We start from the raw sequence: 18100 nt of genomic DNA, 5'->3' as shown, positions 1-18100 counted from the left end.
TATTATGTCTTTAAGTGACACACTCATTGTTTTGACGTTTTTGATCATTGCATGAATTTTAATTTTGTACCGCAGACGTTTGAAACTTTCTATAAATCCTTAAAAATTTTCAGTCTAAATTCTTTCTCGTAGACCGAACTGCTAGTTTATAAAGTTTTCCGTTTACCCACTAAAAACAACGTTTACCTTTAGTATTTTATAGCGCGCTTTCTTTTTAAACTCGATCAAACGTTTACGTTATGTTTATTGATTAGAAAATGTTTATAAACGCAAGCCGAGCTAATTGAAATACAGAATACGGACAACGAAATAGAGAGTTCAGTCATGGCGGGTAACGTTTGCAAGCAGGAATAAAAGAAGATACATCAACGGGATCAAAAATTGTTTCCACATCCACTATATGCGGTGCTTCTGGCGATGGAGGCCATAAAAGCACAGAGTATGCTTATGCTTCTATAAGCATTCAGACATTGATTAAAATTTTAAAATAAAATTCAATGAGATATCTTTGGAGGTCTTTGGATTTTAGACGTCGCTTATTTCCTGCCTATGCCTGGAGCCTCTCGCACGAGCGTCGTCCATTTGAAGTCATGTACTTTTGCAGGTAATTGCTACGGTAAGTCGGTTAGTAAGGTTGTACTTGTCGACAGCATCTGTGATAAATAGATTGTGCCGTGAAGGAATTGTGAGTGATTTGAAAACTCAACCGTGTTCTATTGGAAAATCTAACTTGGAGTTGTGATTAGTTGTCCCATTGTTTTGTAGTCGCTGATAGAACACAATCGCACTCGCATTGTTCTTTGAAGGGATCATTTCGATTAATTCTAAGCTTTCGACAGTAATCATTTAGAGTATCTACTGAGACAAACTACTCGCCCTTGTTTTCTGTGAGCGATAGTCAACTCGGCTGCGCCTCATTGACTATTACACGTAGCTCAAAGAAAACTCGGGCTTGTAGTCTAGTTAATAAATATTACAATCACTCTTTACTGTTACAAATTTTGAAATTTAAAAGAAAAGCGTAGAAAAAGAATAAAAATTACAAACAGTTCGTAGCTGGCAGTTGCACTACCAATCCTTTTAGTTTGAGATCCGCAGGTTCCACGGTTCTGTGGCTCCTTTTGCCTCTTCCTGATTTTCCAGAAGTCAAAAAATTAACCACTGACATGATCGCGGGCTCCAATACTGCGGCCACAAAATTTCCGTGCAGACTTCAGGACTCACAACAAAGGCCTCCAAATCCTCCAAACCTCGAAAATCCTTCCCGAAGATGTCGTATCTACACAGCAACTGGAGAGATCTTGCAGTGAGTAGCATTTATGCCGTTTGATTTGGCACAAATTTATTAAATTTAAGGTCAGTTACAGTATGGCAAGGGCACTGTAAAATCAGGGTTTAATCGCGACCAACATAATTTGTCATTCCAGCTCTCTCTGATGAACTGCACATAAATTACTGTAGCCTTAACTTATTAAAATGGACGACAACCATTCGTTGATGGAGGTGAAAATGGATAAAGTTGGCGCAGTGCTTCAATGTTTGCTTTTTGGTCATAATTTTGTACATTCTCTGTGTTCGTAAATTAATCCTGTTTGATCGCGAATTGCCATCGAGTGACATTCACTTTGCATACTTTTATTTGCAGGGGTTTCAATATGACTCTGTGAATTTATGTTAGAATGTGGGCAAAACCCTTCCCCTAGCTTTGTCCATGGACTGCGCAAATAGACTACCCCATTTAGGGAAAATCGAGCCTCCCGTTTTTACAAGCCACCTCTCAAAATATCAAGTCTTTGTGGTCGCTTTCTAATACTAATGTCGTGGCTTGCAAGATGTCAGACCACGGGGGATCTAAATTATAAGTGTAGCCTCAGGCTATTCCTGTAGTTTTTTCAAAAGCTTAATCCATGCTCTAATGCATCTGTTCTTTATTCAAAAGCAAATCTAGTATTGTGTAGTATTTTGAAGAGATTTTTATTCAGTGCATACATGCAGAGTTTAATTTCGGTGATTCATTCGATACTGTTGCAATTCTGCAACAGTATTAATATGAATCACCAAAAGTCACTTGTGAACACTGGATATGAGAGATTTAATGTGTAATGAACTTTAACATCATGTCAGATCTGCAAGGCATCTTGTTGCTTTATTCATGCCTGTAGTGAAGTTGCATCGTGTAAAGCCAGTCAGGTTGCTTAAAAACAAAGTTAAATTAAACAATTAAAACAAAACAACAACGACAACAACAACAAGAACGTTACGAGAGTTGCAGGTGTTCCTACAATTACTTTAAATTTAAATTGGGACCAATTCTGTAATCAACCATCATAATACCTGAGGTAAGACCCATTTCAGTCCGGCCTCCCCTGCATCTCCAAGATACAAGTTCTCCTCTCAATCTCACATACAAAACTGTTACACAAAGCTCTTCCAAATATAAAATGAAATATAAATATACAGTCATGTAAAAATTAATAAGATGTGCACACAACATAATTAACTTCTTTGGATTATAATGAAGCATCCTACTGTACCAGTTGATTTATTGTTGTGTCATTACAGGTTACATGTATGTTTAGAGTCATTCGTTAAGTGACTGTTCAAGCAAAAATGTTTTGTACATCATATTATTGTTACACTGAAAGTTTTTTCTTTGATGACTACAATCAACTCTCTCTAAGACGGACACCTTTTGGACTGTACATGTATTTGCTTGTTAAAGCAAAAATTGAGTGCTTCTACAAACTGTTATACTGTAAGTAGAAAATGACCTCTTTAGTGTCCAAATACGTAAGCAGAGAAGTAATCTGTTAAAGCGTCATTGTTTGTGGTTACATGTAGTAAGCTTGGTATACACGTACCCTTTGGGCCCTGACTAACTTTGCTTTAGGGTGATACAAAGTTTGGAAATATTTTCACTAATAAAACATGATTAAAAAAAACACTTTGACTCAAGTGTCCGTTAATGATTCCAAAGGCTTCCGTTGTCCGTCTTAGAGAGGTGTCCGGTTATAGGGAGTTTGGTTGCAATAGAAAGACTAAAAAATGTCAGGGACCATCAACAGGTGTCCATCTTGTGGAGGTGTCCATCTTATACAGGTGTCCGTTAAGAGAGAGTTGACTGTAGTTACAATGTATCATACAGTGCTCATACATAAACTGCACAGCAAATTAATCGTCAGATCCAAATAAAAGCTTGTTAAACCTACCCCCCCCCCTCAAGTGAAGGGGGGGGAAACAAGGGAACAAAAGGAAAATATAGCTGCCGGGGGAAACGGGAACAAAAGCTGTGTTTTAATTGATATTTTACGAAACAGGGATCACACATATACAACATACGACATGCAACTGGAAAAGAAAAAATGTGCAAATACAGTGTAGATGGCATACCTACCAACCCCCAGAGTACAAAAATCTGGAGACATCTAGAAATCTTTGCATTGTAACTGATATCATTTAAGACAATGTATGAATACTCTGAGAAAATCAGACTGGGAGATTTAATAAAAAAAAACTTGGAGACTCCCTGGAAAATCTGGAGAGTTGGCAGGTATGAAGAAGTTATTAATGTTCTTTTGAGCTACCTGCTATAATTTTGCTGGTAAACTACAATGTGTACATGTCAAAACATTCACTTCATTCACTCATTTCTTGTAGGCTTGGAAAAGTGAAGGGTTGCCATTGACAACAACCAGTAATGAGGCAGCAAAAATGTATGATGCTACTTTAACACAGGTTAGTATTAATTATCCTGTCTGTTTTTTTTTTGTTTTGTTTTTTGGTGGGGGGGAGGGGAGGATGGGTAGCTAGTGGAGGGGAGGATGGTTAGCTAGTGCGCTGGACTCCAGATCAAGCAGTCTGCTGGTTTTAGACTTGGCTGGGGTCTTTGTTTTGTGATCTTGGGTAAGGCACTTTACTCTGTGACTCACAGTGCCCCTCTCAACCCAGCAGGTGTATAAATGGGTACCAGTATGGGGGTAACCCTATGATAGATCAGCATCCCATCCAGGGGGAGTAGGAATACTACCTAGTCGCTTCATGCTACTGAAACTGGGATAAAGCTCTGCTCTGATTGGCAACTTCTCTAGAACACCGTCTTTACCTACCTTCTTTTTGGTTTTTGTGATATCCAACAAAATCAAAGTCAACTTACAGGGTACAAGGAAAATGAATTTTCCAGGTTGCCCTTCAGGCATGTTGGTGCCATCGTGTGCTAGCCTGAAGACCTTTTTCAGTGGCCATCAGTTTTAAATATTATTGTGACTTCCAATAATTATCAGTCTTGAAATGAATGTGCATTTTCCCGGACCTTAAGCACTGGTCTGGATCTAAGATATTGGGTACATACCGTTTGTGTTCTGAGTAGCTCATGATAATTATTTTGTTCACAGTTGCTCTGATTAGCCATCTTGATTGCCTGGTTTTGGCTTTTATGACACTCACCTAAAAACTGCTCATGAATAGAATATTATTATTGGTTTTGATTCCTCTTTTAAGTCAGTTTTGGTCATTTTCTTATAATAATAAAATTATACACAAACAGGTAAACACAAACGATATTATTTCCCGACGTTTCGGCGACATCATGACGCCATTTTCAAGGGTAAATTGAGAAAAAATAATTAAATGCGAGGTTCAAAGAGATAATCATTTGCATAATGGTGGTGCAGGCTATACAAATACTTTAGCACGGATTGAATCCGCTTGCACGTCGTTCAGACTCGGTGTTAATTGCTTGATGTAAAGGATCTCGTTGACAAGACAGTCAAATTTGTTCTTGCATTTCTTTAGCACTTTGAAACAACTGAGGAGGTCCTCAGGGACAGCACCCGCATGGTCGTTGTCATAGTGCTTGCGTACAGAAGATGACGTGCTTTTGTGGCCATCCACACGGGCATGCAAATGCCCCCGCGTGTAGCCAACGTAGCTCCCTGTATCACACAGGTTACACTTAAACTGGTACACTACGCACTGCTGGTTAAAAAATAATTAACATAATAAATAATTTTGAAAAAAAAAAATCTGAGATGTCAGATGCATGCATGTACAGTGTGTATGACATATCTATGGGGGCTGCTTTTAAGAAAACCAGGATTTACATGCAATACTGCCATTATCATTGATACTGTCATCATCCTCATTGTTGTAGTCATTATCATCATCATTTAAACCAAACTTGTGTGACTGTCTAAAAAGGTTTTGCATGTACAGTGTACATGTATAGTATTTTACATCCTGCAAGGTATGGATTCTTGAAGGACTCTAACTTACAGGTCTTCCGCATTGACAAAAAAGGAGATCGCTTAATTTTCTAATAAGGTCAATCTTATACGTAGTTGGATGAGTGTATCAGGGAGTGTTATGATTTTGATAACTTTTTTTTCAGTATACAGGATGGTATGATGACCCTGGTGTTGATGGGATTGAGGGTTCCATCACCAAAATGCTGACAGCTGATCCAGAGTTTGGTAAATATAATGCTTACCTTAAAAAACTCATTAATAATTCATAAAGAAAATACAAAAGAAATTAATGTTTAATGAGTGTCTTTATATCTGATAAAGACACGGCTAAACTTTACGTCCAATTTTCTGGGCCAAAATAACCCCAAATCTAAATATTAGTGCAAGAATGAGTTGATCTACATCAGAAGATTTTTAAGCCATTCAATAAATTCGCAGTTCGTGTTTTATCAAGTCTAAAACACTCGGCTGCGCCTCGTGTTTTAAACTTGATAAAACACTGCTGCTCATTTATTAAACACTACATAACATTGCAAAGGTCACACCCTCTCAAAAGAAGCTATCGTAAATAGGAACCACAAATAATATTAATCTTGACATGTTATGATCGTGAGAAACAATAAAAATAACATATGATTGTTATGGTTTAATTTCATATTTGGTTTATAGATTTTTTTCCTGTGTTTTGTCAATGATCTAAGAAAAATATGAAAAAAATGAGGGCTGTGAACAAATATTTATTTATAAACATTATTTTATTAGAACCAAAAGAATTAGCCTACACCTGTACATGTGATATTAACAATATTTTAATGGCATTGCTACTTTTTTATAGTTATGGGTCATGTGATGTCTTGTGGTTTGGAGCTGATAGCATCTGGCAAAGGGATTCATGTTGATCAGGAACTTAGGAATAACATGCAAACATTGGAGACTTTAGCAGCTAAAAGCTACATTACAAATCGAGAGAAACTCCATGTCAAGGCTGTGAAAGAGTGGGCAGAAGGGTAAACACTTTAAATATTTTTTCCCCCAAAATTTTGAACAGGCCAATGCTAAATAAAGATATCCTCACTGAAAAATTAAATAAATGCGATTGATTATATTTGACATCCTGGCCCATCCCCCTTCCTCCTCCACTTTTTAATGTAAGTTGTTGCTCTTGTCGAGATTTGACACGAGGCATCATTATCAAAATGTCTAAAATGACACCCTTGACCCTTGACAGACTAGCATCTCTGTTCACTCCATGCAAATGCTACCGAACTCCAGACATTTTTCAACTGGTGGTTGTCCAGCTGGATAGCAGCCTAATCTTCCCATTTTCTATTATCAATAATTTTACTGGATGTAGGGCTGGGTCTAAACTTCCCATTTTCAGTACCTTCCTTTAACTGCCTGTTTGAGCTATTTAATTGGAAAATATTACACAATGTTGCAATAATTATTGTTTCCCAATTTATACTGGTCAGTCCCTACCATCTTGACTGAAAATCCTGTTTCATGTCCTCTCTTCTCCCACCTCCTGAAAAGTCCCCCATCAATTGACTCCTAAGTTTCTACCTCCACCCCCTCCCATCCCATAATAATCCCTATTAATGTAGCATATGTGTTACAATTTGTTGTTGTTGTTTTCTTTTAGAAATACTGCACAAGCTTGTCTTACCTGGGAGGATATACTGATGGAGAATCCAACTGACATGTTTGCATTAAAAATGGCCCATGACTCGTACTTCTACCTCGGGTACCAATCTCAGATCAGAGATTCTATTGCTCGTGTGCTTCCACGGTGGAGGCAAGACATGCCACTTTATGGGTGAGAAATGTGGATATATATAAACTGATCAAATGTAATTAGTCTATCACTAAGATTTTTTTCTTTTCCCTTCTCTTGTGGCAGATGAACTTAACATTTTTCTCAAAATACATACATCTCAGTGCATTATTTTCGTTTTTGTCATTGTTAGGTATCTTCAGGGAATGTATGCATTTGGCTTTGTAGAAACAGGATTTTATAGGGAGGCAGAGAAATGTGCACTAAAGGTACAAGTCATTGTAGGTTGTAACACCCTTTTTAACTAAATGTTCAAAAGTGTTAGTTTATTCGGTTTTGTTAAGTAACCTGACAATTTTCCAGTGCCAATATAATTTCACAGCTTGGTCCAGTTGTTAAACTGTTAAACTGTGCGTCAGTCGGGCGGTGCAGTGATGTTGCAAAACAAAAGGTCATTGTTTTTTTCAACCCTGTCGTTTGCTATCTGTCGGCTTAATCTTGCTCAGTCCTAACCATCCTTGTTTATTTTCGCTTTGTTGTTTCTTCTTTTGTCTTTCTCTATCTTATGAAACTAATATTTTTGAGGTTTTTTTCAAATCGACGATAATTTTGTACGTCAAACATCAAGCAATGCCATAAAGTTCTAAAAGTAGCCCCCAGTCCCTACCCCTTTGAAAATGCGAAAAAGCTGACTATCGGGAGTGGGGGGGGGGGGGGTGGGTGGATAGATGGCAAAAAACTTGTAAGCGGTCCTCTTTCTCTGAAAGCCTTTAGTGGTACATCTTTTCTTAATTCTCTATTCTTTTATAATAAAATTCTTATAAGAAAACTTTAAAATATTTGTTTAATTTGTAAACACAGATTCCTAATTTTCACTTTTTCTTGTCACGTTTACGTATTTTGTCATCTCATGCGCATAATGAGCAGTATATCTAATTATAGTACAAGAACTAACCCACAGATTTTACTTGACAATGACATCCAAAAGAAGTCAAAACGTCGTTTTTTATTTTCGCTAATTTTTGTATTGAAAACAGAACATTTCCAAATACAGTCGACAATGGAAATGAGCGAAATTAAAGTCATCAGTCTTGACTCTACTAGGAAATTCACTGCGGCAATCATTTATCACTTTCATATACATCCGCAGTTCATATATGAATCATTTCATATACATTACATCATTTCACTCCTCTTGCGGGAAAATATGAACTCACAATTGACCTCGCTCCCAATGTGTGGCTTCAATAGCTCAGTTGGTAGAGCATCGCACCGGTATCGCGGAGGTCACAGGTTCGAATACCGTTGAAGACCTGAATTTTTTTTCAGGCTTCTTTATTCCAATTGCTTAAATTTGAAATTCACTGCGACGATCATTTATCACTTTCAAGTAGAGAGTGTTGTACACTGTAGTTTCGAGTTTAAATATAAAAAAGGTGACAGAGTATTATTATCATTTTAGGGTTTAGAACTGAATCCTAAGGATTGCTGGAGCACTCATGCAGAGGCTCATGTTATTGAGATGGAGGGGCGTCAGGACGAAGGGATATCATTCCTAAGCAAGACGATCAACGACTGGACGGTAAGTCAATTCTTGTTAATAATTTTTGAAAATTGATCTCAGTGGACTAGCGATTTATGTAATAAAGCGATACCGGTACTCCTTTCTGTTGTGCCGGCCCAGGCGTACGTAATTCCGTTAAATTTTAAGGAGGTCTCGCTGAAAAGCTTCAGGAACTACCGAATCGTCTAGCCCATAATTATTTTTAATGTCCGCTCGTTATGATTGCAATGTCGATGATTTGTTCCATGGATCTGGGTGGCGAAAACTCAGTCAACAAAGATTAGAAGAGAATTAGCAACAATAATGTACTGCACAAATCCTTGCATGGCATAACACCGGAATAATGCACGGTCTTTAGATTATTTTTGCGTCGCGGGACGACTTGACGACCTACGTGTAGGCAGCGATTAAGAAAATACTGAAAACAAGGAAGATTACAGTCATATTCTCAAATTTTTCAATGATGTCAACCGAGTTACATGTAGATAAATGTCCGCAAAAACAAAAAGGGAACTGCACCATTTGGCCAACAAGTCTACATCTGACAATTTGCTGAATGAATATTTTTTTAACTGAGGCATTCCTTTTTTATGTGAATTATTCAAATTTTTTTTTTTTTCGGAAACTGATGTCACACACGGTATTTTGCGCCAAACTTTAACTCATTCAAAATTGCAGAAAAAATTTAAAATGTTGAATTTTTTACCCTTTTTTTAGATGGGTGCTATGCTGGCCTGCCACAACTACTGGCACTGGGCGCTGTATCACATCGAAAAGGTAACCAGAGAAAGTCTATATGTTTATATGATATAAAATAAATGATCTTTATGTTGGTTTTTGGTACACTGTGAAGTAAGGTTTCGAATTTTTGATCAGGTGAACAGTCATTGCCATTGATGTGAGTGTGTAAAAAGACGCGAGGGAGGGTGGGGGAGTGTAGATCTAGACTAGCTCTTTCGAAGTGGTGGATACACACGCATTTTCACTACGGGGGCGATTTTACTAAGACGAACAGCAGAAAGTTAGATCTGCAGAATTTTTTCAGAAAAGATTGTCAGAAATAGGTTTGTAGGAGTTGTGGGGGGAGGGAAGGAAGCATGAAAAAAAAAAAACAGAGGCCTCTATTTTTCTTTCGCTGGCTTTGCTCCCCCTACCCCTACAACTTTTTTTCTTTTGCGTTGAGAAATAAAGTTTTAGTTACTTCTTTTCCTTTTTTTTTCCTTTTCAAGTTTGATGCGTGAAATAGCGGTCGGAAAATTAATTACAACACCTTTTTTTTTTTTTAAGGGAGAGCATCAAGCCGCAGTAGACATTTATGATGAAGAGGTACAAAGAGCATATAATTCTTGATCATTCTTTGTTGTATTATGTCAAGTGCTTGTTATCTGTCTTCAAGTCTTATCTGTTTTCTGTCTTCAAAACTCCGAGAAGCACTTACCAATCAAGAGCTAGTACACACGCGTATCCCGGAGGATGACGCCAGAAGGGCGTAATATAGCCCGTTAAGTGATATGTCATTTTGCTTGAAAACTTCGGTGACGAAAACCACAGGTTCGAATAGCTCTCTGAGACAGGAATCCCCCCATTCAAATGGTTCTTGTCGCATTAACTGTATCCGTCAGTGCTCGTTTTATTCTCGGTTGCATCAGTCAGGATGAACAACCAGCAAGAATCATTGTTCGGCATGACTGAGCCCGCGATTTTTGGTGGGGATGTTGTTAAGCCACATGACGCCGGTGTTCGGTGACAACAAGCTGGCGTGGCAACCTTTCTGGGATAAGATGCAAGAAACTGCAATTAGCCCGATATGAGGTTAGTCCGGTTGCTTATATACTCTCATTGTGTTACAAAGTGTTACAAAGAATATTTTCTAGTGATAATTATGATTGTTTCTCTTTCTTTGTGGTTGCAAGGTTGGAAAGCGCTGTCATTCTGGAGCCATGTTAGATTTAGTTGACGCTTCATCGCTTCTTTACAGACTTCAAATGGAAGGTTGGTTTCAATGATACAATACTTGTTTAATGTATTTTTCTCACGACTTTTCTATGGAAGTATTGTGCGTATTTTTTCTATGATCTACATCATGCTTGGCGACCCATCGAAAGAAAATCGGCAAGAGAGAACTCATTCTACTGTTTCGTGTAGAGCGTTTCACCGAAAATTTCTTTTTTATCCTCCTCACAGTGACTGCACGTGCATCACGTGATATGTTTGCTGAACCACGTGATAAACCTTTTCTTACATCACGTGAGTTGGTTCACTTGGTACAAAGTGAGCGTGATTACATGTAACGGAAAAGACGGCGACAACCCATTTTGATAGCATTTATGGCAGCTTCTTGCGTATGAGCCGTGAGATACTTAGACGAGGGGGAAAAAAATACAAGTCTGTGCATTCCTGGAAGAAAGGCTTGACCGGTATTCCTCAGTTATGCTATTTTCTACCGAATCACGTGTTGTGAAAAACGTTGATCATGTGGTACAACCAAACGTGCCACGTGATGCAGTTTAAGTCACTGTCAAGAGGGTGAAGAAAAAAATCTTGGTTACCTCAGAAACATATGGCGGCCTTTTACGGACAAAATAACGAATGACCATACATCAATGTTATGTTGCATACATCGATGTTGTGTGAACTAAAAGATGTTCGATACAACTAAAAGATGTTCGATACAACTAAAAGATATTTGATACAACTAAAAGATGTTCGTTACAACTAAAAGATACAAAGTATTTGATACAACTAAAAGATGTTTGTTTCAAATAAAAGATGAGGAAGCGGAAATGAATTTTGCAAACAGGAAGTGACATTTTAAAAAGGTTCCCTGCGATCCAACGCACATACAAAATGGCTTCTGGTGGAGCTGCGAGATGGGTGCAGATACAGAAAGGTTTTTTTTATTTTATTTTAACAGGTTAATAACAAGTGCATAGCATCAACGAAACACCAAAAGCCACTCAATTCGATTCTTCGAAGTTCTTTATTCGTAGACTGGACGAATACGAAAGAACATAAGCACGGGAAGCTTAATCACTACTAGATATCTCAGGCGAGCTATGAAGACATTTCGAGAGAATCGCCGAAAAATCCGAAAGGGATCTCGATTTGTTCGAGAATTTGGCTACTTACCCGGCTTCTCCATGTAATGTTTCCAACTGCTATTGGATGGTCTTCAAACTTTACCCTTCCTTGTTACCAATACAATAGACTGACTTAGTAACCGACTCCTCAAATGGATCAAGATTCCTTTTGGATTCTTCGGCGATTCTCTCGAAGTGACTTCAGTCGTAGCTCGCCCGGGATAGCTAGTAGTGGGATTAAGCAAGCTTCCTGTGCGTATGACTCTTCTATTCTTACAGTTAGAACATTTAAAGTTCTTGTCTATTCGTCCAGACTACGAATGAAGAACTCCGAAGAATGGCATTGAGTGGCTGCGGTGTTTCGTGGTTTCTGTGCACTTGTTATTGGCCTGCTTAAATCCAAAAAAACCCTTTCTGTATCTAGTGTATCTGGCAGCCATCTCTCATCTCACAGCTCCACCAGAAGCCATTTTGTATCTACAAATGCGTTGGATCGTAGGAAAGCTGGGTATATGGTCGGTATCATGTCACTTCCTGTTTTCAAAATTCATTTCCGCTTCCTCATCTTTTATTTGAAACAAACATCTTTTATCTTTTAGTTGTATCAAATACCTTGTATCTTTTAGTTGTATCAAACATCCTTTAGTTGTATCAAACATCTTTTAGTTGTATCGAACATATTTTAGTTGTATCAAACATATTTTAGTTGTATCAAACATCTTTTAGTTCATACAACATCGATGTATGCAACATAACATTGATGTATGTTCATTCGTTATTTTGACCGTAAAAGGCCGCCATAGAAACAGCTATTTCAAAAATCGCATCGGAAGAACTTTGGAAATCTACAATGTCCAAGGAAACGTAGATTGAACATTTGGTAGGCATTTGTACAAAATCGTCTACCTCCATTCTACTTCAACTGTATTGGGATAATTCTTTGATTTCCCAGCCCCACTTTGCAATTTTGCAGAGCTGCGCTGGTCTTGCAAACGCTTTGGAAGATTGTTTGGCCGCGGATCTGTGAAAGCATTCGTGCAATACATTTCAATCAATCAATCAAACTTTTTTTATCGAGGGTTACACGTGATAGTTTTTCAACTAATATAAGAATGAAACAAAAGTTAGTGTCTGTCGTTAACGGTGCATCTCAGGAAGCTACAATGAAGTAGTGAAAATACTAGTAACGCATGTCTGCTTACAAAACCGGTATCAGAGCTCAGGACATTCGTAATCAGTTTGCCAATTATTTGTGGTCAGTTACATGTAACAATATAATTTTTTAATTGCCAGGTGTTGATGTCGGTAGTCGATGGAAGGATCTGTTTCACCTATGGGAGTCTCACACGGATGATCATATTTTGGTACGTACTGTTATTTCACTCTACATTTCCTTTTAATGCCTTCTTGACAATACCAACTTTCTATTTTTTTAAGGTCTTCAATGACGTCCACATGCTGATGTGTACATTAGGTGCAAAGAATGAAGATGTTACGTTAAAACTTATGGCATCACTTAGAGACTACGTCAGGTAAAGTTGTAGCGGAGTTTTAGTTTTGTTATACGAGCGTTTCAGCCAGCGTACTATAGTATTTTAAAGAACAAGTATCATTTAAAAATAGCGTATTGGTACCCTCTCTATGCTAGTCCATCGCAGGTTTGCTGTGACACTTGCGCATGGAATGTGAGTTACAGTAATGTGTCCATGATGCGTGATACACGTGCGGTTGCGCAACAGAAAAATAGTCAATTAAACTGTTATTTGTGCAGGTCTTAAGCACAAACGTTTCGGGCATAGTCCTTCAATGTGAAACCGTTAGAAAAAATACCTTACCTGGCCATTCTGAGGCGAGTTGTCATATTTGTTGCGCACATCCTAGCGGCCATTTGGGCACTATTTGTTCACGTTAATATTGCTAGATAGGATGCTAGTCCACCGCAAGGGTTACCCCAGCGTTAACTCGCCGGTACTTATTTATACACCTTGGTGGAGAAAGGCACCATGAGAGTAACTTGTCTCGCCCAAGAACACAGCACAATGGGTTCGAACCCGGACCGCTCAATTCGGAGTCCAGCGCACTACCAGTAGACCTCCACGCGTCGTCTATAGAACAGGGGAGGTACCATTCTTAGAACTTCTTGTTTGGTGCAGGTTTGATCTTGCAACGATTTGTTTTGTGAAATCATTTGTTGCATTGGATCCATTTACCATATTTAGCAATTAGCGGCTATAGAGCAGTTTTCAATTGAGTGTCTTTAAACCAAAACCAAGGTAATCATTCTGGCCAATTACAAGGGACAAAGACAATCCAGTGAACCAATCAAAACTCGAATCAAATACATGTTGCCAGCACGAAGCGCGGGAAAATGTGCGCGAGCGAGACACGATTGGTTATGGTTTTACCCCTGATTGGCTATAAGAAAGTGGCGCGGAGTTTTAAACCAATCACTGAGCGTAGTAATGCAAAACCAATGCAAATGCGAATTACGTTCGACACTCAAGTGAAAATCGACATAATCCTACTGGCACCAATTTTCTGTGTGATTGTCTAGGGATGGTTCAGGAACTAACTGTGATGTGTCTAGAGAGGTTGGTCTGGCCATCTGTGAAGCATTTGAACAAGCTGATAAGGTAAGATGAATCCTTTTGGTGCTAAGCTCCAAATATCAAGCCTCCTCGCTGTTTTCCTCACATTTCTTATAACTTTGGTTCGGAGAATATCGCGGTACATCAGGACAATATCCCAATAGTTAAAGAGGGAGCAAGAGAAAGGGCAATTCCACCGCCTCATAAATCAAACTACTGTACACTGTGGTTGTTTTTTTTTTTTTTAACTCTCTCCATGTACAGTCAACTCTCGCCTTGCGGACACCTCGCTGTACGGAGACCCCGTTATTACGGAGAGAAGTTGAAGTCGCGGCGAATAAGAATTACTGAACATAACTCTTGCTACTACGGAATTCCTGTATTACGGACACCAAATGGTGGTCCCGAAGGTGTCGTTATAGAGGGAGTTGACTGTATCTCGTAGTTTGCTACAAATAGGAAAAATTCAAAAAAATGATTCAGTTGTTTTTGTCAAGATCAGGGAAAAGTAACAGAATTTAGGTACATCAAGGCAAGAGAATTATGAAGTTCTTGTGAAAGTCATATATATCTTTTTTTAAGGTTGTTGCAGGTTTTATTTGAGTGTAAATAATGTGCAAATTAATTTTTGTAATAGGCTGCAGCAAGTTTGAAGCTAAAATGAGTTACCCTTATTTTTATTTGATCAGACTTTTGCGCACATTAGAAATGTGTGTTTTCTCATAAGAAAATAAAACAAAAAGCATGTGCAAATTAATTTTTGTAAAAGAAATTAAATCCAATTTGAAGTTAAAATGAGCTACTCTTATTTTCATTTGATCAGACTTATAACGTCCATTAGACATTGTGTGTTTTTCTCAAAAGAAACTAAACGATCTTATCAGGAAATTATTAATAATTTTTTTCACTGTAGAGATTGAAGCCTTATTATGGCCATTGGAATTTTGTTTTTCAAAAAAAAAAAAAAGTTATGCTATAGACAGTGAAGCAAAGTTCAGCTTAAATTTATTACTTCAATTTAACTAGCGTTATAAAGTCACTGAAAATTGTTTCCTAGTAAGGTCTAAGAGATCTTTCTTCGTTTGTTCACCTGCTTGGCAATGCATTGGAATCGTAAGGAGACGGTAGTCTAAAGCGGCCTTCACACGACAAACTATTGGCCAACTCGTGTTGGCAAACTCGAGTTGGTGTGTGTGAACGACGCAGCAACGGCAAACAAGTTGGCCAACTGTTGGCGACAAAATAGAACTTGTCTCTATTTTCGCCAACAGTTTGCCAACTTGTTTGCCAACTGTTGTTGTGTCATTCACACACATCAACTTGAGCTTGCCAACATGAGTTTGCCAACTTTAGTTTGTCGTGTGAAGGCCGCTTAAGACTACTGGTGCGCTTGTGTACCACAAGTGTTGGATCACCGAGGTGGGAGAAATAAGAACTTTTCTCCCATTACCACCATGCCTTACGCAGTGCTGACGAGTCCCAAAGAGGAGGAGACAGCTGTCTACTGCTAGGCTAGTGTGTTACCTCAGTCTGGAGATGAGCAAAGTGCACATACCTGAACGTAGTGAGTCCATTTCACTAATAAAAATAATTAGGACATTTCAGTCGAACATAATTAGGGATCGAAGGCTGTTGCAAGTTAGTGGAACAAATGTTACCACAGCTTATTTAAGACACTGTATAAAACAAGAAATATTTTTTTCCCACAGGGAAATTTTGACCACGCCGTAGAAATCTTGAAACCTCTCCGTTACAAAATCGTCAAAATCGGAGGGAGCAACGCGCAAGTATGTGAATGTCGTAAAAATTTCAATGTTTTGTATGATTAGAATGTGATATTTTTATGATTTTGATTTTGATTTTTTACTTTTATTCCTTTGTACAGCGAGATATCTTCAACTTATTCCTTATTCACGCAGCCCTAAATTCTCCGCGAAAACAGCATCACCAGTTGGTTAGGTAAGGTGACACTTTCTAATTTATTCAGATGTAAGACTACCTCAAATGTAATTTTAAAGTGATAATAATATGAATGTTAAAGTTGCCATAACAGGGGGGGGGGGGGGAAGAAACGAGGTCTGGGACCGAGTAGCGATGCTCTCACAACTTGCAAAGCGATCAATTCACGATGTAGTCAGCGGTTTTTGGACGATGATGCAACAGGAAATCTTTTCCCGCGAAATGGAAGCTGCTGTCGTGGAATCACTTGTTATAAAGGGGTTCAATTCTCTTAACTAAAAATCTAAAAGCAGCGTGTTTAAATCCGAAAATTTCGTCATCGTCGTGTAGTTTTAAGAACGCAGAATTTTGTGATGCCGTGCTACTTTTCAGTGCTGAAATTCAAATGTTTGACATGTTTGTACCACGATTTTCAACTGGCCCACATGGGGATTGTAAATGAAGTAAAACAAAGAAAGACCAAGTCAACAAACAACCTCAAACAATAGAGCAAGAACAATAGCTCCGACCAGCGCAGGAATATTCGATCGACACGTTTTCTTTACCATTCCCGTGATGGTTTTATTTCATAACAAACACCACATATTGACACCAAGAACCTTTCCGGAGAAATTTTCGCTGCTTTAAAGACAAAACTTAGAAATTCTTTGACCCATAACGCGGAGCCAGCCCGCTACATCGCAAACAAAAAACTCCATATCACATAAACACAAGGAACATCGTATTTACGAAAAAAACTTTTCCAATAAAGGAAGGGCTATTGGCTGTGCTTGCGAGAAACCGAAATTGAACAAACAGGTGCACTGTTTTATCGCCAAACTGTTCCCCTCGCGAACTACAAAACACAAAACCAAGTTGAATGTACATGTTTATTTTAATATCACTGATGATAATCTAGCGTCGAAAACGTTTTGATTTTAGAACTTCTATCCTTTTAAGCCTTTTTAAAATGAAACTAATTTTAAGGTTCTATTCTCTGTTTCAGGAGCTTATTAACAGAAAGGAAAGCAATGAAAGAGAATGCGCCAATGACAGATCGACTCATGGCAAGGGCGTTAGCATTACATGTTGAGTAACATCAGTGTCAGACTCGTGGACATTAAAATACTTATTATTGACTTATGGACATAGAATCTTAGTGTCTGACTCATGCACGCTGGGTATTAGTTATTGACTCATGGACACTAAATATTAACTACTGACTCATGGACACTGAATATTAGTCACTGACGCATGGACACTACATATAAGATAGCTATTAGTTATTGACGCATGGACACTAAATATTAGTTACTGACTCATTGACACTGAATATTAGTTAGCTATTAGTTATTGACTCATGGACACTGAATATTAACTATTGACTCATGGACACTGAATATTAGGCACCATACTAAAATTGAATTAAGTAATACAATTCGCAATTGCATAGCACCAGCCAACACCTCCTCCCCCCCCCCCCCCGCTCCCAGTGGGTGACCTTCTTTCGTTATTCCTAAATTCAGAAAATGGCAGGCGTCCTTTAGCGATTTGCTAGAGACAGAGAAAGGTCTGGTTACATAATGGTCTGTTTCAGGCATCTATTCTTGCATATAATTTCCTATAATATCGTAAACAATATACTGTAGGAATTTTTCTTGCAAAAGATCGCAATACAGTTTTTAGAAAAGAAAAAGTCGACCATGTCTGGGCAGGATTCAGATTTAGGTTAATATTAATGGAAATTAAGGTCGCGGAAATTATCGTTTCACTTAATTAATGTCGCGGAAATTAACGCCCATAGCAATTAACGCGACTTAAATTAACGCGATTTTTTTAAATTCGCGTTAATTTCATGAAGCATTAATTTCCTATAATGAGGTATTTACTTAAAAGTTAAATCACTCAGTATT

General features: G+C 38.2%; 1 protein-coding gene across 1 annotated transcript; it reads left to right on the top strand.

The window, feature by feature from the left end:
- The first annotated feature begins 1168 nt into the window (after positions 1 to 1168).
- Positions 1169 to 17334, top strand: LOC144666242 (tetratricopeptide repeat protein 38-like). The gene is made up of 16 exons (XM_078527645.1): positions 1169 to 1306; positions 3658 to 3735; positions 5387 to 5468; positions 6079 to 6250; positions 6886 to 7059; positions 7211 to 7286; positions 8480 to 8599; positions 9299 to 9358; positions 9869 to 9907; positions 10495 to 10573; positions 12955 to 13025; positions 13099 to 13193; positions 14216 to 14294; positions 15959 to 16036; positions 16135 to 16208; positions 17194 to 17334. The coding sequence occupies exons 1-16, from the start codon at positions 1271 to 1273 to the stop codon at positions 17282 to 17284; spliced, it is 1404 nt and encodes a 467-aa protein (XP_078383771.1). The 5' UTR covers positions 1169 to 1270; the 3' UTR covers positions 17285 to 17334.
- The last annotated feature ends 766 nt before the right edge of the window (positions 17335 to 18100 follow it).

The sequence above is a fragment of the Oculina patagonica genome, chromosome 9 (genome assembly GCF_052425735.1).
Source record: "Oculina patagonica isolate OP01 chromosome 9, crgOcupat, whole genome shotgun sequence".
NCBI classification, from domain to species: domain Eukaryota; kingdom Metazoa; phylum Cnidaria; class Anthozoa; order Scleractinia; family Oculinidae; genus Oculina; species Oculina patagonica.
The sequence above is the reverse complement of the archived record's forward strand: the minus strand, read 5'-3'. Positions and strand labels throughout refer to the sequence as shown.

Excerpts from the sequence above, each read along its gene's own strand:
- LOC144666242 (XM_078527645.1), top strand. The coding sequence starts at position 1,271 with ATGTCGTATCTACACAGCAACTGGAGAGATCTTGCA. Across the intron at positions 6,251-6,885 it reads GTGAAAGAGTGGGCAGAAGG|AAATACTGCACAAGCTTGTC; the intron begins GTAAACACTTTA and ends GTTTTCTTTTAG. Across the intron at positions 8,600-9,298 it reads AGACGATCAACGACTGGACG|ATGGGTGCTATGCTGGCCTG; the intron begins GTAAGTCAATTC and ends CCCTTTTTTTAG.